This window comes from Oncorhynchus keta, unplaced genomic scaffold (assembly GCF_023373465.1).
Source record: "Oncorhynchus keta strain PuntledgeMale-10-30-2019 unplaced genomic scaffold, Oket_V2 Un_contig_1083_pilon_pilon, whole genome shotgun sequence".
Lineage (NCBI taxonomy): Eukaryota > Metazoa > Chordata > Actinopteri > Salmoniformes > Salmonidae > Oncorhynchus > Oncorhynchus keta.
The window spans coordinates 394,793-418,441 of record NW_026277222.1 but is presented as its reverse complement, the minus strand read 5'-3'; the positions used below and the strand labels follow the sequence as shown (position 1 = coordinate 418,441).

Sequence of the window (23,649 nt, the reverse complement as noted above, 5' to 3'; positions counted from 1 at the left end):
CATGAATTAAATGAAATCATGGGCAACAAAGCAAAGGAGCCATTGTTAGTTTACCAGTATTATTTATTACACTAGTGTTTTTCAAAATAAATTTATAGTAGAATATTTTAAAGAAACAAATACAATCTTTAAAGCCAGTAATGAAAAATTCAATTGTGCCAACTTTTAGTAAACATAAGGTGGTACAGTATATACAAAACCACTACTCACATGTACAAAATGCAGCAAATAATATCAAGTATTGTCCAGTTTTCCTTGAATTGAATGAACTTGAGGCATAGTCAGTCATGGTAGAGCTGCTCTTAGTGCTCACAGACAGCAGGTTTAGGTCATGAATGGGGCCAGGTGACTAGGGAAAAATCCTGGCTCATGTTATAGGCTTCAAGTAGGGACAATAGTTGTTTTTGTTGTCCTGGCCAGATCACATTGCCAGAAAAAAATCAGTCAGTTACTTCAGATCAGGTTCCAGTGTGTTAGTGAAAAGGAGCAGAAGACCTTGGTGTCTCTCTGCTGGTAAGAGTGAGCTGAGCATTCAGTGGATTTGGATCTTCATGAGTACCATTGATCGTGGGCCAGTATTCTGCTGTAACATACTGTAGATAGAGTGCAATAGACTGAAACCCAAAGCGTGCTCGTTTGGAACCGAGTAAATACTAATCACCACCTCAACACTAACAATAACACTGAGGAAATTATGAGCCTCCCTTCTCCTGGGGCAAGAGCATTCATCTTTTAACTGAATTAAACAGTGGTGGAGCTTATTCCACTGCATGATAAAAACCTTTGATAAAGCATAATTTAACGAGTAAACACATTCAGAGACACACAGCCACGCATTCCCAACCCCCCTTTCCACAAACATCTGCAAAAACACACACAAAAACAAGACTTGACCATATCTTTCTCATAATTCTCAAAAATGTTAAGTAAAGTTTATTCATGGTAAAATAACTTAAAAGCCCATACTAGTATTATTGAATAAATAGCCTTTTGAAGGAGATCAGAGGGGTCACAGCTGCAGGATTTTGCCCGACTAGAACAAACACTTTCAAACAATTTTGACAATGCCTGTGGTTTCTATTATTATAAGTCTGTAGCGCGTCTGTACTTTCAGTGCTGCCTCTATTTGCACTTATTTCAGTAGTCTGTAGTTTCAGTATTACTTTGTTTTGTCTTTTTGATCCACTACATAAGGGTAAAGTACTGTATAGAAGAAGTGTGTTCAGTGCTAAACTATAGGCTATTCCTTAGTTAGCATAAAACCTAATACTTCAAACATAAAAAGTGCCACATGCAGAAAACTGCCTTGAGAAAAATCAAAAACATTCCTAATCTTTAAAAGACTCATTCGGTTAGTTGGAAGGTGTTCATTAAAACTCTCAGGTCCATCTCCACGGAGACCACCATTTACACCAATCCGAAGGCTACACACACACAGCAATAGACCAATCCCCCGTCATCAACAGGCCAAACCCACAGAATGGTCATATCCGAGACTACTGGGTCCTGCCCAATCGTAGAATGAATGCCTATGGTGTGCCTTCTTGTCCTCCTCTTCTTCACTTCCTCAATTCTTCCTAGAAGATCCACTGGGCCTCTTGATCTGCCACAGGTGGTTGTGTATGGTCAGGGCATCCACGCTGACTGACACGGTCTTGGCGGGGATGCAGTTGAACTGCTTGCGGTCGGAGCTGTACTTATAGAGCTTGTCGATCATCTTGCGGCTGATGATGCGTGGCCCCATGCCGGTGAACTTGACAATCTCCTCTGTGTCGGGGGAGAAGGAGTAGATGGCTCGGAACTGGCAGCTACCGTCCCTGAACAGAATCATCAGGTGGTTGGCCTCACACCTCTCCAGCTCCTGGCATTGGAGAGACAGATGGAAGAAACAACCATTAGTAACCATGGGAAGAAGAACATCAAACTCTACTATACAGTGGGAATCAGAGGGATATATAAAAAAAACAGGATAACAGTATAAACACTGACAAAAAACATTTAGGCCAAACATTCTGATGTTTTTATTGACTCAGACTGTTCTATTTTACTGTATATACCATAATTTTGGGACTATAAGCCGCTACTTTATTCCCACGCTTTGAACCTCGCGGTTTATACAATGACGCGGCTAATTTATGGATTTTTCCCGCTTTCACAAGATTCATGCCGCCAAAAAACTGAGCACCGTCACATAATGTGACGTAAAATCGAGCGCGCTCAAACTTCCCATCATTCTGATTACGGTAGTAATTTTGTCACCCTCATCATGGCAAAGACACGGAGAAATGCATTTGATGCAGATTTAAAGTTGAAGGCGATCGATCTGGCTGTTGGAAAAGGAAAGAGAGCTGCTGCACGGGAGCTTGGCCTTAATGAGTCGATGATAAGACGTTGGAAACAGCAGCGTGAGGAACTGACTCAGTGCAAAAAGACAACCAAGGCTTTCAGAGGGAAGAAAAGCAGATGGCCCAAAGTATTTGCAGCCATTCGACATCAGTGTAAATCGTGCATTTAAGGTGGCGCTCCTTGTTCAGTGGGAGTCTTGGATGACAAGTGGGGAGAAATCCTTCACTAAAACGGGCTGCATGCGAAGAGCAACTTATGGTCAAGTCTGCCAGTGGGTCCTGACAATGAAAAAATCCACTCCAACATGGACGGATGAAGCAATTTTGAGGCTATTCATCTCGGATGAAGCAATTTTGACTATTCATCTCCGAAGGAGATGACTTCAGTGGTTTCAGTGCACAGGAGGAGGAAGATAGTGAACAAGTTCATTTGTTTCAATGTACCGGTAGGCACCTGCGGCTTATAGACATGTGCGGCATATTTATGTACAAAATACATATTTTTAAATAATTCAGTGGGTGCGGTTTATATTCAGGTGCGCTTAATAGTCCAGCAATTACGGTAACTTCTTGACACTAGTAATGAGGACAATTAATTGGCTATAGTAAAATCACAGACTCTTTCTAGAACTACAATTCTATTGACTAACCTCAAATAGTTATCACAGGTAACGAGGAAAATGAATTGTCTATACTGAAATTGCAGAGGCCTTCTGCACTGAACAAAATATAAAAGCAACTATTTTTTACTGAGTTACAGTTCATATACGGAAATCAGACAATTGAAATAAATTCCTTAGGCCCTAATCTATGGATTTCACATGACTGGGAATACAGATATGCATCTGTTGATCACAGATACCTTAAAAGAAATGGGCCTCACAATGGGCCTCTGGATCTCGTCACGATAAAATGCAATTGTGTTAGTTGTCCGTAGCTTATGCCTGCCCATATCATAACCCCAACGCCATCATAGGGGACTCTGTTCACAAAGCTGACATCAGCAAACCGCTCACCCACACGACGCCATCTGCCCAGTACAGTTGAAGCAGGGATTAATCTGTGAAGAGCACACTTCTCCAGAGTGCCAGTGGCCATCGAAGGTCAGCATTTTCCCACTGAAGTCGGTTATGATGCAGTCAGGTCAAGACCCTGAGAACGACGAGCACGCGCATGAGCTTCCCTGAGACGGTTTCTGACAGTTTGTGCAGAGTGACCAAAAGTATGTGGACAAATTAGTCACAAAGTTGGAAGCACAGAATCGTCTAGAAAATCATTACATGCTGTAACGTTAAAATTAAGTGGCCTAGCCCGAACTATGAAAAAACAAACTTTACAGTTGGCACTATGCATTCTGACAGTTTGTGCAGAAATTCCTTGGTTGTGCAAACCCACAGTTTCATCAGCTGTCCGGGTGGGTGGTCCCAGATGATTCCTCAGGTGAAGAACCCGGATGTGGAAGTCCTGGGCTGGCGTGGTTACGCGTGGTCTGCAGTTGTGAGTTCGGTTGGACGTACTGCCAAATTCTCCAAAACAATGTTGGAGGTGGATTATGGTCGAGAAATTAACATTCAATTCTCTGGCAACAGCTCTGGTAGACATTCCTGCAGTCGCAAGCCAATTGCACATTCCCTCAAAACTTGAGACATCTGTGGCATTGTGTTGTGTGACAAAACTGCATAATTTAGAGTGGCTTTTTATTTTCCCCAGCACAAGGTGCACCTGTGTAATGATAATGCTGTTCAATCAGCTTCTTAATATGCCACACCTGTCAGGTGGATGGATTATCTTGGCAAAGGAGAAATGCACACTAACAGGGATGTAAACACATTTGTGCTTATGAAACATTTCTGGGATATTTTATTTCAGCAAATTTTTTAAATTTATTTAACCTTTACTTAACTAGGCAATGACAGCCTACCCTGGACGACGCTGGGCCAATTGTGCACCGCCCTATGGGACTCCCAATCACGGCCAGTTGTGATACAGCCCGGGATCGAACCCGGGTCTGTCGTGACGCCTCTAGCACTGCGATACAGTGCCTTAGACCGCTGCGCCACTCGGTCCCCGAAACATGGGACCAACACTTTACATGTTGCATTGATATTTTTGGCTATGGTAAAATCATGGAGGCCTTCTAGTACTACCATACTATACTATGGATGAACTGACCTCTAGGATGGTGTTCTTCTGGGCTTCGTTGACCTTGCCAGCCAGGCAGCAGTGGGTGATGGCATTGTGGATTATCGGCTTGTTGGACTTGGAAACACACTCCTTAAACAGCTTGGGACCTGCAACGAGGACAGAAACCATAATGCTCACCATTGTACTCTGGTGTGTATGTAATACTCACCATTAGGGATGTGACAAATGAAACATTTTGCTCAACGTTTAAAAAGCCATTTTCCGTTAAAGCGATAACAAAACAATCATTAAATTCCACGTCAATTTACAATGCAGAATAATGGTCCTATTACGTATGTATGACTGCTAGGGCTGGGCAATGAAGTTATATCTACTACAGTCATATACCCTTAAAAGAGCCTCGGCTACAGCATGTTTGTTTGTCTGTAACATGCTGACCAGACACCATCGGGCGCATGTTGATTTTTTCTCCCCACACCAGACGTGATTAGGACACGCAGGTTGAAATATCAAAACAAACTCTGAACCAATTATATTATTGTGGGGACAAGTCGAAAAGCATTAAAACATTTAGGGCAATTTAGCTAGCTTGCTGTTGCTAGTTCATTTGTCCTGGGATGTAAACATTGGGTTGTTATTTTACAATGTACACGGTCCTCTACGCTGACAATTAATCCACAGACAAAACAGTAAACTGAATTGGTTTCTAGTAATTTCTCCTCCTTTCTTCAGGCTTCTTCTTCGGACTTTATATGGCGGTTGGCAACCAACTTTAAGGTGTATTACCACAACTGAATGGATTCTGGACCTCAATTCTTCTTTCAATCACCCATGTGGGTATATGCTCCTAAAAACCAATGAGGAGATGGGAGAGGCAGGATTTGCAGCGCGTTGAGCGTCACAAATAGAACCAACTTCTGCAAACGCTCGCGAGCAGTGTGGGTGCAATGATTGAATAACATGTATGTGTACGTTTATTTTGAAACCCTCGCACATGTGACGCGTCCGGTCTAGTCAGCATGTAAGGGCACACTACGGCTTTTTAATAAATGCAGACACGAAACCTTCTCTGGAGATAGTTTCGAAGCGCCACTGAACGGTAATTTTACTTGTCTGTCAAGGAATGCTGCTTCTAAAGTAGGACTAATCACTAAGTGACCAGAACTGTCAGTCAAATAACCTTGCTTGCCTACTGCGTGCAGACCACTCTTTCCTGAAAAAGTACTTTAAATTGATTGGGGACGTATTTGTGGAGGAATATAACCGTTTTTATGGGTGATTTGTGATATTTTATTGGTGCTTACCATGACTGTGTATTTGTGTGTGTGTGTGTGCTCGCGTGTGCGTGCATGTACAGTTGAAGTCAGAAGTTTACATACACCTTAGCCAAATACATTTAAACTCAGTTTTTCACAATTCCTAACATTTAATCCGTAAAAATTCCCTGGTAGCATTGCCTTTAAATTGTTTAACTTGGGTCAAGCGTGTCGGGTAGCCTTCCACAAGCTTCCCACAATAAGTTCGGTGAATTTTGGCCCATTCCTCCTGACAGAACTGGTGTAACTGAGTCAGGTTTGTCAGCCTCCTTCCTCACACACACTTTTCCAAATTTACTCAACTTATTGTGGGAAGCTTGTGGAAGGTTCCCTGAAACTTTGACCCAAGTTAAACAATTTAAAGGGAGTGGGCTCACTCACAATTTTGCCTAAGAACACAGCCATGAATAAAGAATAGTACCAACACATCCTCTGAGAGCAACTTCTCCCAACCATCCAGGAACAGTTTGGTGACGAACAATGCCTTTTCCAGAATGATGGAGCACCTTGCCACAAGGCAAAAGTGATAACTAAGTGGCTCGGGGACAAAACAGCGATATTTTGGGCCCAGACCTTCGTTCCATTGAGAACTTTTGGTCAATCCTCAAGAGGCGGGTGGACAAACAAAAACCCACACATTCTGACAAACTTCAAGCATTGATTATGCAAGAATGGGCTGCCATCAGTCAGGATGTGGGCCAGAAGTTAATTGACAGCATGCCAGGGCGGATTGCAGAGGTCTTGAAAAAGAAGGGTCAACACTGCAAATATTGACTCTATGCATAAACTTCATGTAATTGTCAATAAAAGCCTTTGACACTTATGAAATGCTTGTAATTATACTTCAGTATTCCATAGTAACATCTGGCACAATATCTGAAGACACTAAAGCAGCAAACTTTGTGGAAATTATGTATGTATGTATGTATGTATGTATGTATGTATGTATGTATGTATGTATGTATGTATGTATGTATGTACAGTATCATTCAAAAGTTTTGGGTCACTTAGAAATGTCCTTGTTTTTAAAGAAAAGCACATTTTTTTTTGTCCATTAAAATAACATCAAATTGAAATACAGTGTAGACATTAATGTTGTAAATGACTATTGCAGCTGGAAATGGAAGATTTCTAATTAATATCTACATAGATGACTATCACTCCTGTGTTTTCAATGGCACATTGTGTTAGTTAATCCAAGTTTATCATTTAAAAAGTGTAATTGATCATTAGAAAATCCTTTTGCAATTATGTTACAACAGATAAACTGTTGTTCTGATTAAAGAAGCAATAAAACTGGCCTTTAAAGTACCTGCAAAACACCAGTTTCAACTTCAACAGTGAAGAGGCGACTCCGGGATGCTGGCCTTCTAGGCAGAGTTGCTAAGAAAAAGTTGTTCAATTAACCTTTCAAAAATTATCAACTTGGATTAGCTCACACAACGTGTCTTTGGATCACAGGAGTGATGGTTGCTGATAAATGGGCTTCTGTAGATATTCCATTAAGAATTAGCTGTTTCCAGCTACAACAGTCATTAATGTCATTTACAACATTAACAATGTCTACACTGTATTTCTGATCAATTTGATGTTATTTTAATGCACGAAACATTTGCTTTTCTTAAAAAAAAAGGTTATTTCTAAGTGACCCCAAACTTTTGAACAGTTGTGTATATTTATATTGTAATATACCGGGCGCATTTGGAAAAAGAGGAAAAGAGTCCTATGTCTCAATAGGTCTCCCATGTTAAAATAAAAGATTCAGTATTTTGAACAGAGGAGACTGATTAGTTGCTGTACTTCCGAGAACAAACACTTGCATCTTTTATAGCGAGCTAGCGAGGGACGGAGAGAGTGGGGAGTGGCACAGTATGGGCACGTTGGTCACCAGGCAGAGACAGTCAGAACTTTGCACTAGGCCTATCTATCTGCAATCAAAAGTATGGGCATGTCGGTCACCAGGCACAGACAGTCAGAACTTTGCACTAGGCCTATCTATCTGCAATCAAAAGTATGGGCATGTCGGTCACCAGGCAGAGACAGTCAGAACTTTGCACTAGGCCTATCTATCTGCAATCAAAAGTATGGGCATGTCGGTCACCAGGCAGAGACAGTCAGAACTTTGCACTAGGCCTATCTATCTGCAATCAAAAGTATGGGCATGTCGGTCACCAGGCAGAGACAGTCAGAACTTTGCACTAGGCCTATCTATCTGCAATCAAAAGCTGTATCTCGCAATGGAATGCTGTATTTCGCAATTTCTATGCTTGCAATGTCTTGGAACTTTAGTATAGCAGGGCCTATCATCAATGAATAGGCTAGAATATTCCACTCGCAACAGAGTGAAGACACACTCGCATCATTAGTGAAGAGTCATCGAGCCCAGCTACAATGTGATTAAAATGTTGTGATTATCTTTTATTTTTGTTAGGATCCCAATTTGGTTTAAATGTAAAACATTCACACACCTACTCACCATTGTACGCAGGTGTGTGTGGGTGCATGTTTAATACTCACCATTGTACTCTACTGTAGATGTGATGGAGGAGACTGTAGAGCCGTTCTCCCAGTCTCTCTCCATGTTCCTACTGGAGTTCATGCTTAGAAGAGGGAACGACTCCACCGACCCACGCCTGGAACACACACACACACACACACACACACACACACACACACACACACACACACACACACACACACACACACACACACACACACACACACACACACACACACACACACACACACACACACACACACACACACACAGTTAACAGGGTGTCTGTCTGACACATACTCACACAAACAACCACACGCACCCAACCCTGCACATATGCGCGCACACACACACACCTCTGTGGTTTGGCTCCTCCAAAAGTGACACTCTCTGTCTCGGTGGCCAAGGAGAGAGTGGAGCCTGATTGGAAACAGTGGAGAATGTCCTCTGGAAGTCAACGAGATAAGAGTTAATCAATACCATAGAACAAGAAGCTTTGGATAAAAATGTCTGCTTCATGGCATATATTATTATTATTGTAAATACACTGTATGTCTGTGTACACCAAATAAAAACAGACACTGAACAGTCATTTCACTGATATTCATTAACCATCCACATACAAGCAGCATAGGAAGATAACCTTTATTAGGGATGGGCATTTGAAAGAATGTCTGCTCGAGTACGCAAACATGTTTTGGTACTGAAGTACTGGCATGTTCATGTAAAACAGGTCTAAAAACAAAATATTTGTCGTATGCTAGTCGTTCCAATTACTGTTTGTTCTGATACACAGCTGAAAACCAAACGGAACATATTTTCACTGCACTTGACATACTTCAAACAATCAAAATGTCTTCTGTAACTTGGTTAGTGGTTATAACGTAATCTGCTCAATAGATGCATTTGTACATTTAGAGTACATGTATTTAATTATTTGCAAACGAATACAAACCTTTCCCAATTCTTGACCATCACTCACACCCAGGGTTGGGGTGTAACAGATGACATGTAATCCATGACAAGGGATTAAAAAAAAACAGTAAATGTAATCTGTTACAAGCTAAAATATTGTAATCAGATTACAGATACTTTTGAAAAGCTAGATGATTACTTGTAGGATTACTTTTGAATTCAGAAAGGATATTGGCGCAAAAACATTTTTGTCAATGACATTCAAATCAGCATTGAAAAAAGGCGCAAGTTTAAGTTTGTTCCACCTGAGCGAGTCTGACCACAAGTCAGAGACCACTATGATGACACACCAAATGTGTTTGATGGATCGCGGTAAAGAGCAGGAATAGGCTTTTGTAGGCTACAATCTAAGCTATGTCTTCCAATGGGCGACTGCTGTCGGCATCCAAAGATTATCCAACTTGAATAAACGCTTGGATGTCAGGATGACAGCAGCGGTGTAGTCTACAGCGATACGGATATCACTTATTATTTATATCTACATAGCGCATTGATGTCAATCATACCGCTGCTCTCTCATTTAGCTATTTGCGCCTTACGGATTGTGGTTGTTCTGGATGGCTGTTCACATATCTAAAAGTACATTTAAACCCAAAAATGGTTGAATTCAAGAAGTTTAAGCTGCCTATCAATCATTGTTGTTGAAACCATTAGACAGCCATTGAAAAATGCGCTCTTGCGACAGCTGAATTTTGCGGATCCCAGCCTGTGGAATAAAAGTGGGGCTTTTATTGCTCAATCTAACTTAAAAAAGACCAAGATCCAAATAAAATTTTATTGGTCACATACACATGGTTAGAAGATGTTAATACGAGTGTAACGAAATGCTTGTGCTTCTAGTTCCGACCATGCAGTAATATCTAACAAGTAATCTAACAATTTCACAAAAACTACCTTATACACTGTCATGACGTCCCCCCCCCCTTTTTTTTACCTCTCTACCCTACTGAGGTTACATTTGCAAAACCCTTGGTTAAGACAGAGATTCTGGGAACATCAGTAGGTGGGGGGAAATTAACTGTATTGTTATTGTGGTAAATCGAACAATTGAACATGGTGGTACTTAATGAATATGATGTCAGTTCGGTTGTCATCTGAGACATTCTCATCAATGATAAGATGACAAACTCTACAGTGGAAAGTCTACACATCAGAGTTATCGGATTCACATGGAATTGTTGTTAAATTTAAATGTTTGAATATTAAATGATTCGTGACGGGATGAAATGTGATTTTAGCTTCTAAAATGTGAGATGTGGGTTTTCATAAGATAGGGCTGCTCAATCAGTGGCCCCTGTGAAGGGACATGGGCTATAAAACTTTTCAAACACGCCCTCCTCTCCCTTCCTATATAAGCCCTTGACGACAATACAACTTCCCGTTCCGATGATGTGAGGACGACGGTCCAATGTCACAATGGTTCAGATAACTACAGAACGAAGCCAACATCAGCGTGAGCTTGGTTGCGAATGGTATGAATTTTGAACTATTATTCACTACAGAAGTGACACCTGCTAGCCGTTGAGTTAGCAACAGCAGATGCAACGAGGGTTAGGAAGGAACAGACAGAGTATCCCATCTATCACGTTACTACAACGTATCCAATTGACAACCAGAGACATTCTTCAAAGGATTCGGTTTGGCAACACAGCCTTCCATCTACCACCAACCTACCGAAGCGCAGCTCAGAGTACATATTTATTGCATTTTCCTTTTCCAAATAATAACAAGTAATTTAGAATGCATCAGATACTGTATTTACGATAGCACAGCTTCTCCCTGTGTCCTTCAGTCTTCCCGCTCTTTCACTCAAACCCAGCCCTTTTCCTTTGTGTAACAAGCTGTCATATCTGTTCCGCCCGATAGGGACGTTTTCCTTTATGACGTAATTTGTAATCAAGTTATGATTTAAGTATGTGTATGTGTAATTCTGTGTGATTAATTAGGTATTTAGTAAATAAATAATTAAACCCAATTTTGTACTGCTGATTCAAATTGTTAGCCAGGGTTCGTGCAGATAACCAAGAATTTACAACTTTCAGATGAGTCTGAATTAAGATGAGGATTGATATTGACTGCTATTGATGTAAAATATTACTAGGTATTTAAGAGTTTATTCGGAAGATAACAGCTCTATAAATATTCTTTAGTGGTGCCCGACTCTCTAGTTAATTACATTTACATGATTAGCTCAATCAGGTGATATTAATTACGGATAAATTATTTTATAGAATAGCATGTCATATCACTTAATCCGGCATAGCCAAAGACACGACAGCACACACAAGTGTAAAGGAATGAATAAGAATATGTACATATAAATATATGGGTGAGCGATGGCCGAACGGCATAGGCAAGATGCAGTAGATGGTATAGAGTACAGTTTATACATATGAGTAATGTAGGGTATGTAAACATTAAATAAGTGGCATTGTTTAAAGTGACTAGTGATACATTTATTACATTCAATTATTAATTGTTAAAAGTGGCTAGAGATTTGAGTCAGTATGTTGGCAGCAGCCACTCAATGTTAGTGGTGGCTGTTTAACAGTCTGATGGCCTTGAGATAGAAGCTGTTTTTCAGGCTCTCGGTCCCAGATTTGATGCACCTGTACTGACCTCGCCTTCTGGATGATAGCGGGGTGAACATGCAGTGGCTCGGGTTGTTGTTGTCCTTGATGATCTTTTTGGCCTTCCTGTGACATCGGGTGGTGTAGAGGTCCTGGAGGGCAGGTAGTTTGCCCTCGGTGATGCGTTGTGCAGACCTCACTACCCTCTGGAGAGCCTTACGGTTGTGGGCTGAGCAGTTGCCGTACCAGGCGGTGAAACAGCCCGACAGGATGCTCTCGATTGTGCATCTGTAGAAGTTTGTGAGTGCTTTTGGTGACAAGCCAAATTTCTTCAGCCTCCTGAGGTTGAAGAGGCGCTGTTTTGGCTTCACCACAGTCTGTGTGGGTGGACCATCTCAGTTTGTCCGTGATGTGAACACAGAGGAACTTAAAACTTTTCACCTTCTCCACTACTGTCCCGTCGATGTGGATAAATCCAGCTACAATAAATGCAGCCACAGGATATGTGGTTTCCAGTTTATATAGTGTCAAATAAAAACATTTCAGGGCCATCGAGGTGTCTGTTTGGTGGGGGGATATACACGGCTGTGATTATAATTGAAGAGAATTCTCTTGGTAGATAATGCGGTCGGCATTTGATTGTAAGGAATTCTAGGTCAGGTGAACAAAAGGACTTGAGTTCCTGTATGTTGTTATGATCACACCACGACGCTTTTCATCTTACCAGAGAGATGTTTGTTTCTGTCGGCGCGATGTGCGAAGAAACCAGGTGGCTGTACAGACTAACATTTCCCGAGTGAGCCATGTTTCGTGAAACAGAATGTTACAATCTCTGATGTCTCTCTGGAAGGAAACCCTTGCTCGGATTTCGTCTACCTTGTTGTAAAGAGACTGGACATTGGCGAGTATTATACTCGGGAGCGGTGGGCGATGAGCCCGTCTATGGAGCTTGACCAGAAGACTGCTCCATCTGCGACGCCGTTGTTTTGGGTCGCCTGCTGGGGTCCGATTCATTGTCCTGGGTGGTGGACCAAACAGAGAATCCGCTTCGGGAAAGTCGTATTCCTGGTCGTATTGTTGGTAAGTTGACGTTGCTCTTATATCCAATAGTTCCTCCCGGCTGTATGTAATAACACTTAAGATTTCCTGGGGTAACAGTGTAAGAAATAATACATTTTTAAAAATCCATTGCCCTAATGGACACATGCTCAAACTCAAACACTTTTGATAGACTTAAAAAAGGGGCAATCTGTAGTTGCCATATCCATTTTTGGACTTGTATGATAAATATAATTGTGTTATTATATGTAGTAGAAAGAGATGGGTTAGAATAAGCCAACATAACCAACCCATAAAGTACAATTAAACATCCATGTATGGCCAGCTATGTAAACTTTAACATTGATTTGTCCTGCAATAGATGTTGTTCAATTGTTAACATACAATTACCAACATACATCCCTCTTAAGGGGAAAGTAATCTAAAAGTAACCATGTAATCAGATTAAGTTACTGAGTTTGGGTAATCCAAAAGATACGTTACTGATTACAAGTTTGGACATGTAATTAGTAACGGATTACATTTAGAAAGTAAACTACCCAACCCTGCTCACACCCACACCCTCACCCCAAATGGTTAGGTGATGTCAACCTGTTCTCTTGTGATTATGTACACATAAAATATCATCGTATATGATGCTCTCGCCCCTATTGGCCACCCTTCCCCAAAAAACGACAGTTGGGCTATAATGCAGAATCGAACTCAAGTGGACAAATCATGACAAAATATCATGTTGTTGAGTACTTGGGCAGAGGCTAAGTGAAGGCAATGGCAAATATTTTCTAATATTCCTTTTTGGTAGAGAAGCATAACAGGTCTGTGATGAGGAGTGGGCTGCCTCTTAAGGTATAGGGGGCAGAATTTTCACTTTTGGGTAAATAGCGTGCACAACTTCAACTTCCTTCTACTCATGCCAGGATTATAAGATATGCATATTATTAGTAGATTTGGATAGAAAACACTAAAGTTTCTAAAACTGTTTGAATCATGTCTGTGAGTATAACAGAACTTATGTAGCAGGCAAAACCCCGAGGACTAACTGTTCAGAATTTTGTTGTTGTTGTTGGCCTCTGTCTGTTCCCTGAATTGTCATTGGCAAATGATATTTCTTAGGAACCTGTTTTCAGTTGCTACCGCTTCCACTGGATGTCACCAGTCTTTGGAATTTGGTTGAGGTTAATCATTTGTGCAATGAAGAAGAAGGCCATCTAGGAACTGGGTAACACTGTTGAGCGTTGCGCAAGACGTGAAAAGGAGCATGGTTTGTTTTCTTCCTGTATTGAAAACAGATTGCCCCGTCTACAATTTGATCGATAATTAACGTTTAAAAATACCTAAAGTTGTATTACAAAAGTAGTTTGAAATATTTTGGCAAAGTTTATAGGCAACTTTTTAAATATTTTGTAGTGACGTTGCGTTTTTTGGAAGCTGTTATTTATGGATCAAGTGCGTCAAATAAATTGACATTTGGATATATATGGACGGAATTAATTGAATAAAAGGACCAATTGTGATGTTTATGGGACATATTGGAGTGCCAAGAAAAGAAGCTCGTCAAAGGTAATGCATGTTGTACATTTTATTTCTATGTTTTGTGTAGCGCCTGAGGGGTTGAAATATGCTACTCTCTTTGTTGACATTGTGGTATCATCAGATAATAGCTTCTTATGCTTTCGCCGAAAAGCCTTTTTAAAATCGGACACGTTGGCTGGATTTACAACGAGTGTAGCTTTAATTGAGTATCTTACATATGTGATTTAATGAAAGTTTGATTTGATACAATTTGATTTTATATAATTTAATTTTGACTGTCCCCTAGCCCCAAGAGGTTATAGGCATACATCATGGGCTGGATGGAAGCAGTCTACAGTCTTCACGACTGGAAAATAATTGTTTATTTGCCTCATAAAAAATTGCCTATGCCTAGGCTATATACTTTCATTATTTTTATTCTTTAAAAGCTCGAATATTTGGGAAATACGCTACTGTTCATAACTTTAACTTGTCTTAAAGCTTTTATGACAATTTGGCCATTTGCTTCTCAATCTCGCATTGAGGGATTTTCCTGACCCGCATAAATCATTTATTACTTAATAAACTTAAACTTGACTAAGCTTGTCGTTGGATTTTTCTGTAGGCTATTGATATTGCTTGTTCAATCATTATTAGTCCTCTGGCTACCTTACGTTTTTAGACTATTCAAATCACTTTTTGAGATGGAAAAATTGGTTTAGGCAGCGAGAGGATAAACAATATTTTCTGACTAGACATTTTGTGCTGCTTTGGGGTGGAATTCTCTGCTCCGTCTGGTCTACATTCCTCTCTTGGGTTCTGTAGGCTATAAATCACATTTATTGAAATAGGGTATAGCAAATAGCAATATGCAAATTACTAAGAATGTCCCTTGGGTCCCTGCTGAGCATTGTGATACTTTTTTGTTCTGCGCAGTGCCAGTCAACTTCCAATAGGCTAAACCATCATCTGTTACATATCGATGTTGTAACCATGGACAATGGCTGTCAATCATCGTTGATAGACAATGCTATTGTAATATCGCCCAACCCTAACCCATGCTTACACAAGCCAGGAAGGCACAACGCAGCAGGCACAGTGTGATGTAATGTCACATTAGCAGTGAACTGATATGCAAACCTTTTAAAATGTTTAATTGCAAACTCAGGCATTGCTCTCTGCTTGCTCAGCCAGGCACAATCAGGTTCTTATCCTCATGGCATGCCACGAGAGAGAGAGAGTAATAGAGATACCGAAAGAGATAGAGAGATGGAGAGAAAATTCCCCCGATCCTATAAGTGGGCAAAGTAAGCCAATCACATTACACAAATCTATGCAATTCTCTCACATCTGCTTAGGGGGAAAGGGGCTAGTGGTCCACATGATCAGACTTTCTGAAGGGGTTGTGGGTTGGGCTTGGAACTTCTTTCCTGACATGACCTGACCAGGTAAAACCATCATACCATACCATATGAGGTATGGTATGATGTTATGAGGACAGGGGGTCATGCAGATGAGGTTAGATGTTTCACCTCCCCTACTGCCTGCTGCTGATCCCTGGGCTCTCATCAACATGGATGCTCTCAGAGAATAACCTGGGTGACAAAAACACACACGCGAGGGCTAAACAGACAATACACACACAGGAAAGATAAACAAAGAATACAAACACACACACAACACATTGTGGTATTCATGGGATGCACCTACAGTACCAGTCAAATGTTTGGACACCTACTCATATGTAGAATAGTAGTGAAGACATCAAAACTCTGCAACACATATGGAATAATGTAGTAACCAAAAAAAAAGTGTTAAAGGAAAATGGAAATATATCGTAACATACTTAAACACATTTTATTTTGCACCCTTATGTAGACATAGCTCCACCCACATCCGTTCCATGCATCACATGGGGTTGGAGCTGAGGGAAAAAAGTGTCACCAATGTAATACCCTGGTTAAAACCAAGTATAGAGATGATTTGTTTTAATTAATTGGTATTAGATTTAAAAGGTGATCGAATTGCTCCTGAACTGTAATGTCGTTCATGCATATATTTTGCATAGCTTGCCAGTAATTTGGACATGGGTTGTGAAAAAACATTGGGGTTTATTATTTTCATTTATTTTGATGTGGTACATTGAAAATGTGATAATATCCATCTTGAACCTTATGTCTGTTGCATTGATGGAGTCATTTACTATTTCTGTTTCATTTTAATGCATGGGAAAGCATATCCTTATATAATAATAAGGATCTATAATAATTCTATCGGAACTTAATACCCTAGTTGTCACCACCCTAGCGAGTTTACAATAGGGATTCTTATTGGAGATGTCCTTCTCACCTAATATCCCATGCTGTTGAGATATTCTAAGGTAATATCGTGAGAGTCAAATTCGAGCCAGGTGAGAGGGTTACACCAAATATAACAATGTGCATTTCATAAATATTCTAATAAAATGTGTACATGAAACGTATCAAACAAGTCACCGGCCAAAGCAAGTCTCCTCCTATTATTGGGGTCCTTTAGTAGTGGTTTCTTTGCAGCAATTCGACCATGAAGTCCTGATTCCCGCAGTCTCCTCTGAACAGTTGATGTTGAGATGTGTCTGTTACTTGAACTCTGTGAAGCATTTATTTGGGCTGCAATTTCTGAGGCTGGTAACTAATGAACTTATCCTCTGCAGCAGAGGTAACTCTGGGTCTTCCTTTCCTGTGGCGGTCCTCATGAGAGACAGTTTCATCATAGCGCTGGATGTTTTTGTGACTGCACTTGAAGAAACATTCAAAGTTCTTGACATTTTCCGGATTGACTGACCTTCATGTCTTAAAGTAAGGATGGACTGTTTCTCTTTGCTTATTTGATGGGTTCTTGCCATAATATGGGCGTGGTCTTTTACCAAATAGGGCCATCTTTTGTATACCATCCCTACACAACTGATTGGCTCAAACGCATTAAGAAGGGAAGGAATTACACAAATTAGCAAGGCACACCTGTTAATTGAAATGCATTACAGGTGACTACCTCCATGAAGCTGGTTGAGAGAATACCAAGAGCGTGCAAAGCTGTCATCATGGCAAAGTGGCTACTTTGAAGAAACTCAAATTTGATTAACACTTTTTTGCTTACTACATGATTCCATGGATTATTTCATAGTTTTGATGACTTCACTATTCTACAATGATTTTATAGTAAAAATAAAGATAAGTAGGCCATTGTTATGAACGTTCTCAAGATGTTCTCAGCAATAGTGACTCCTGAAAGTCAAGTGGTGCCCAATCATTCTCAACAGGGGCTAAATGATTGTTTAGTGTCTAAATTACAGTATAGTAGCTTGGAAATACGATGGCATTGTCATCATTATGATGTAGTCAAATTTACTTTAGACTGAGGCAATGTTGCCATTAGCTACAAAAGTTTGTCAAAAATACCTAGCAGTTAGCTAGCCAAAATCTGGTGCTCTCCCCGCAATGTTAGGTAGCATCTAAATTCAATCTGCCGTCATCCCAATGACAAAGGCATTTCCTACTGAGCGATTCCACAACAGGCCATATTTTGGGCATCTCAGATAGTTCTGGCAATTTTCACTTAGAAACTTAATTGGGAGGAAGGACTTTTGACATGACCACACCAATAGCAGACTACTGTTAGAATCATACAGCTACAGTGCCTTCAGAAAATTACAAAATGGAATTGTCATTTTTTGTTGTCAACAATCTACACAAAATACTCTGTCAAGGTGAAAGATTTTTATTTTTTATTAATGGAAAATCATCTAAATCATCTAAATAATTATTCAACCCCCTGAGACAATGCATGTTAGAATCAACGTTTGCAGCAATTACAGCTGTGAGTCTTTTCTGTGTATGTCTCTAAGAGCTTTCACACCTAGATTGTAAAATATTTCTCATTATTCTTTAACATATTATTCAAGCTCTGTCAAGTTGGTTGTTGACAAGCATTTTCAAGCCTTGCCCTACATTTTCAAACTGATTTAAGTCAAAACTGTAACTAGGTCACTCCGGAACATTCAATGTTATCTTGGTAAGCAACTGCAGTGTATATTTGACCTTGTGTTTTAGGTAATTGTCATGCTGAAAGGTGAATTTATCTCCCCAGTGTCTGATGGAAGCAGACTGAACCTAGTTTTCCTCTAGGATTTTGCCTGTGCTTAGCTCTATTTTGCTTATTTTTATCCTAAAAAACGAGTCCTTGCCGATGACAAGCATACCCATAACATGATGCAGCCACCAACATGCTGACAATATATAGAGTGGTATTCAGTAATGTGTTGTATTAGATTTGCCCCAAACATAACGCTTTGTATTCAGGACAAAAAGTGAATGTCTTCGCCACATTTTTTTGCAGTATTACCTGCAGTATTACTTCAAGTGCCAGGTACATGTTTTGGAATATTCTTTATTTTGTGCATGTTTTGGAATATTTTTTTACTTGTTTATTGTGGAGTAACTACAATGATCCATCCTCAATTATCTCCTATCACAGCCATTAAACTCTGGTGAAATCCCGTTAGGAAGGGCGCCTGTATCTATCTCTATCTTTGTAGAGTAATTAGTAACTGCACCATGCTGATTGTTTTTTTTAACCTATCAGACATTGAATATCCCAATAGTTATATCTACCAATAGTTGGTCTTCTTTGCAAAGCATTGGAAAACCTCCCTGGTTTTTGGGCTTGAATCTGTGCTTGAAATTCACTGCTCGATTGAGGGAACTTACAGATAATTGTATGTATTGTATGGGGTACAGAGATGTGGTAATCATTTAAAAATCATGTTAAACACTATTACTGCATTATTATGTGAATGGGTAAGCACATCTTTACTCCTGAAAGTACAGTGCATACAGAAAGTATTCAGACCCCTTGACTTTGTCCACATTTTGTTACGTTACAGCCTTATTCTAAAATGGATTCAATTGTTTCCCCCCCTTAATCTACACACAATACCCCATAATGACAAAGGATTTTTTTCTTAGGGATCTGCTCGAGTCTCATAGCAAAGGGTCTGAATAATTATGTAAATTTGTTTTGCAAACGTTTCTAAAAACCTGTTTTCGCTTTGCCATTATGGGGTGTTGTGTGTAGGTTGATTAGTATTTTTTAGAACAAGGTAACAAAATGTGGAAAAACTGAAGGGGTCTGAATACTTTCCAAATGCATTGTATTTAGGCTTGCCATAACAACAGGGTTGAACTTATTGACTGAAGACATTTTAGCTTTACATTTTTACTTAATTTGTAAACATTTCTAAAAACATAATTCCACTTTGACATTATGGGGTATTGTGTGTAGATCAGTGACAAAATCTCAATTTAATCCATTTTAAATTTGGCTGTAACATAACATTTGGAAAAAGTAAATGTGTGTAAATACTTCTGAAGGCACTGTATGTCAAGAGGACAGATCAATAACTGATTAATTAACATAGACTGTTAAAGATTAGCAGGCCTAACATAACTTTATGTGAAGGAAGGTATTAGCACACAACAGATGTCTCTGCCATGTCCATTTCCATGCATGCAGCGAAGCGCACTGAACTACCGCAACACGTTTCCTTTTGCCCGTCAGTGCGCTCTCGCCTTTACCTGGCTACTCCTTGATCCGGCCAAACGCTACGCCACGCCCACGGATGTTAGTTCCTTGAAGTGAATGACAGAGCTGCGGAATAATTTAGTGTGAGTCGTCAGGGTACTCGCGCCTACTACTTCCGTTGCGGAGATCAAAGCATGTGTGGACAAGAAAGTGTTCTCGCTTAGTTGACTAAACGCTGTACTAACTACCTTAGTCATAATGGCGCTTTAGCTAAGGAGCTAACTACGAAATAAAATTGGGGATGTGCATGACTAACACATACAATTTTGGAAAATATATTTGGCAAACAGTTCGCCATTTTCCCTACCTCTTGTTACTCACACGTCAGTGTTATCAACAGACAAAGTGCAAAGTGAAGAAATGTTTTGAGTCAATAAGTATTCAACCCCTTTGTTATGGCAAGCCTAAATAAGTTCAGAAGTATAATATTTGCATCTCTGTACCACACACATACAATTATTTGTAAGTTCCCTCAGTCTATTGGTCGATGGGTAAAACAAAAAGCAGACATTGAAAATCGCTTTGAGTATGGTGACGTTACTAATTACACTTTGGATGGTGTATCAATACACCTAGTCACAACAAAAATACAGGTGTCCTTCCTAACTCCGTTGCCAGAAAGGAAGGATACTGCTCAGGGATTTCACCATGAAGTCAATGGTGACTTTAAAACATTTACAGAGTTTATTGGCTATGATAGGAGAAAACTGAGGATGGATCAACAACATTGTGGTTACTCCACAATATTAACCTAATTGACAGAGTGAAAAAAAGGAAGCCTATACAGAATACAAATATTTCAAAACATGCATCCTGTTTGAGTACCACTCTTCATATTTTCAAGCATAGTGGTTGCTGCATCATGTTATGAGTATGCTTGTAATCGTTAAGGACTGGGGAATTTTTCCAGGATAAAGTCGACTGAAAAAGAAACGGAATGGAGCTAAGCACAGGCAAAATCCAAGAGGAAATCCTGGTTCGGTCTGCTTTCCACCAGACACTGAGAGATGAATTCACCTTTCAACAGGACAATAACCTAAAAACACAAGAACAATTCTAGACTGGGCTTGCTTACCAAGAAGACACTGAGTGGCCGAGGAACAGTTTTGAATTAAATCTACTTGAAAATCTATGTTAACACCTGCAAATGGTCATCCAAAAATGATCAATTTGACAGATAATAATAATAGGATAATGTTTCACAATCCAGGTGTGGAAAGCTCTTAGAGACTTACCCAGAAAGACTCACAGCTGTAATCGCTGCCAAAGGTGCTTCTACAAAGTATTGTCTCAGGGGTGTGAATACTTATGTAAATTACATATTTCTGTATTTCATTTTCAATAAATGTACCAAAAAAAAATCTAAAAACATATTTTCACTTTGTCATTATGGGGTATTATATGTAGATGGCTGAAAAAAGTATATTAAATCTATGTGGAATAAGTCAAGGGGTATGAATACTTTGTGAAATCCCTGTACATGCCTCCAGATGTCTGTATCATGTTTGTTTCATGGCTCATAGGGACAGAAGGCATGTACAGTGCCTTCAGAAAGTGTTCGCACCCCTTTACTTTTTCCACATTTTGGTGTGGTACAGCTGTCTGCACCACCCTCTGTAGCGCTTTGCGGTCAAGGGCGGTGCATTTGCCATACCAAGCAGTAATGCAGCCAGTCAAGATTCTCTCGGTGGTGCAGCTGTACAACTTTCTGAGGATCCGAGGGCCCATGCCAAATATTTCCAGCCTCCTGAGGGGGAAGATGTGCTGAGATGCTCCTAATATTTTCGAGCTGTCTTGGCGTGACATCGCCCTACTAATTATTTGTCAGCTTTTGTAATGGCATTGTGTTTCCAAGCCACTATAATGTGAAATCTTCATCAGCGCCAATTGAAAATGCATTGAGTAGAACGTTCAGTCAGGTAACAGTCCTCAAGAGAACGTCAATAACAATGGGGTGACACTACGTGCAACCCATGAATAGGGTGAGACAGGGTTAGTTAGAGACTAGAGGGAGGATGAGATTAGTTGGGAGGAGGTTCAAAACTGTAAAGGGGAGATAGGGTTGGTTTGGGTTATAGTGTTTTAGTGTAGGCCTACGTGTGGAGGATCCCTTGGAGAAGCCGGTGTCGGAGCAGGACTCTCCACGATGCAGGGACTTAGGCCGGGTCTTCCTGGCTTTACACCTGGGCTTAACCAAACCCTGCTCCTCTATCAGCTCCTGCTGCTTCCTCCTCAGGTACTCCTGCTTGATCAGCTCCCTCCGCACCTTCTCCTCCTCCTTCCTCACACGGTCCTCTTCTGCCTTACGCCTGGGGGGAAAGAGACACACACACACCTTTTATGTTTGCCTTCACAAACAACACACACACACTTTCTTTATCCCCGCACACTGACACACCATACACACACGCTATGATGGAATATGTTCTGTATCAGGGCCTGAAACCATCTTTGGCCTACCAGCCACTGATGTGTTTGTACCAGCCACCTGCATTGTTTGCTGTTTGGGGTTTTAGGCTGGGTTTCTGTACAGCACTTTGAGATATCAGCTGATGTACGAAGGGCTATATAAATAAATTTGATTTGATTTGATTTGATTTGTTTGTATAATAGAGATACTAGAGTGCTCTTCTCAATGGCTGCTTCTGTGACAGCATGGGAAGCGCCATGGAGGGCATTCACCATTTTGTTGTAGTCAAGTGGGTATGACTTGCTATGGGTTAAGGAAGGATCACGTAATTCCATTCAGGTCAGCAGTAGGGGGCAGCCAATAATTATATTTCTAAGCAAACATTCCTTAATTGTAGGTGGCAGTAATTCACCAATCTTGGCTTTATACCTGTTCAGACCATACATACTCCATTACAGTAGGTGGTACTACACACTTTTCAATTTATTTACTAAATATTTCGGAAATGGACTACTTGCTCTCCCCATGCTCTCAAAGAGGTGGCCATTGGGAACAGCTCACTAGTACATCTCTATGGTTTGTACCTGGCTTCGTCTCGTTTCTGTTCGCTCTCAGCCTCCGTCTGCAGTTTGCGGAGCCGTGCCTCCTCCATCTTCCGCTGCTGTTTGAGGAGAAAGTGAGCGCGACGCTTTGCCCTCTCATCCTCTGCCATCTTCTCATCGTCCTTTGGGAGTGGGGGGGGGCAAATTGATTTACTACTAGAACAACATCCATTTCATTGCTAAGGCACATGACAAAATCTGTACTGATCTGAAAACTCTGAATCGGTTAAAGCAATATGGTGGATGATGCCTCTTTGGGAATTTCAGTTCCCCTGTCCGGTGCTTTCATCAATCAAATTCAACTCAAATTAGTCGGGTTAATTGCATGATTTTCAGTAATTAATTTAGATTAATTTCAATTTTGATATGGGTTAAAGGCCCAGTGCAGTGAACATGATGAGCCTGGTTTTATATACACAGTGTACAAAGCATTAAGAACACCTTCCTAATTTATTGAGTTGGACCCAATGTTCCCTCTAATGTTTTTTCGGCACTGAGCAAATTTCAGGTCTGCTGAGGGCAAACTCGAACATTACGAAAATTCTGTGCAACTTCCGGCACGAGTTTACTGTGAACACTGAGGAGAAAATGCATCCCAT

The 23,649-nt window shown here is 40.4% G+C and overlaps 1 protein-coding gene across 2 annotated transcripts in view; it reads right to left on the bottom strand.

Moving 5' to 3' along the window:
• Positions 1-48: 48 nt before the first annotated feature.
• Positions 49-23,649, bottom strand: part of LOC118387804 (calmodulin-regulated spectrin-associated protein 1-B-like) — a 95,741-nt gene continuing 72,140 nt past the window's right edge. Inside the window, exons 13-19 of one of the 2 annotated variants that reach the window (XM_052500507.1) lie at positions 23,033-23,172; positions 22,136-22,347; positions 15,952-16,014; positions 8,660-8,750; positions 8,324-8,439; positions 4,518-4,636; positions 49-1,861 (exon numbers count right to left, since the gene is read on the bottom strand). In XM_052500507.1, coding sequence (XP_052356467.1) covers positions 1,568-1,861; positions 4,518-4,636; positions 8,324-8,439; positions 8,660-8,750; positions 15,952-16,014; positions 22,136-22,347; positions 23,033-23,172 — 1,035 coding nt within the window. In that variant the 3' untranslated portion in view covers positions 49-1,567. The remainder of the gene's footprint in view (positions 1,862-4,517; positions 4,637-8,323; positions 8,440-8,659; positions 8,751-15,951; positions 16,015-22,135; positions 22,348-23,032; positions 23,173-23,649) is intronic. The other variant, XM_052500508.1, reaches the window with a different exon arrangement.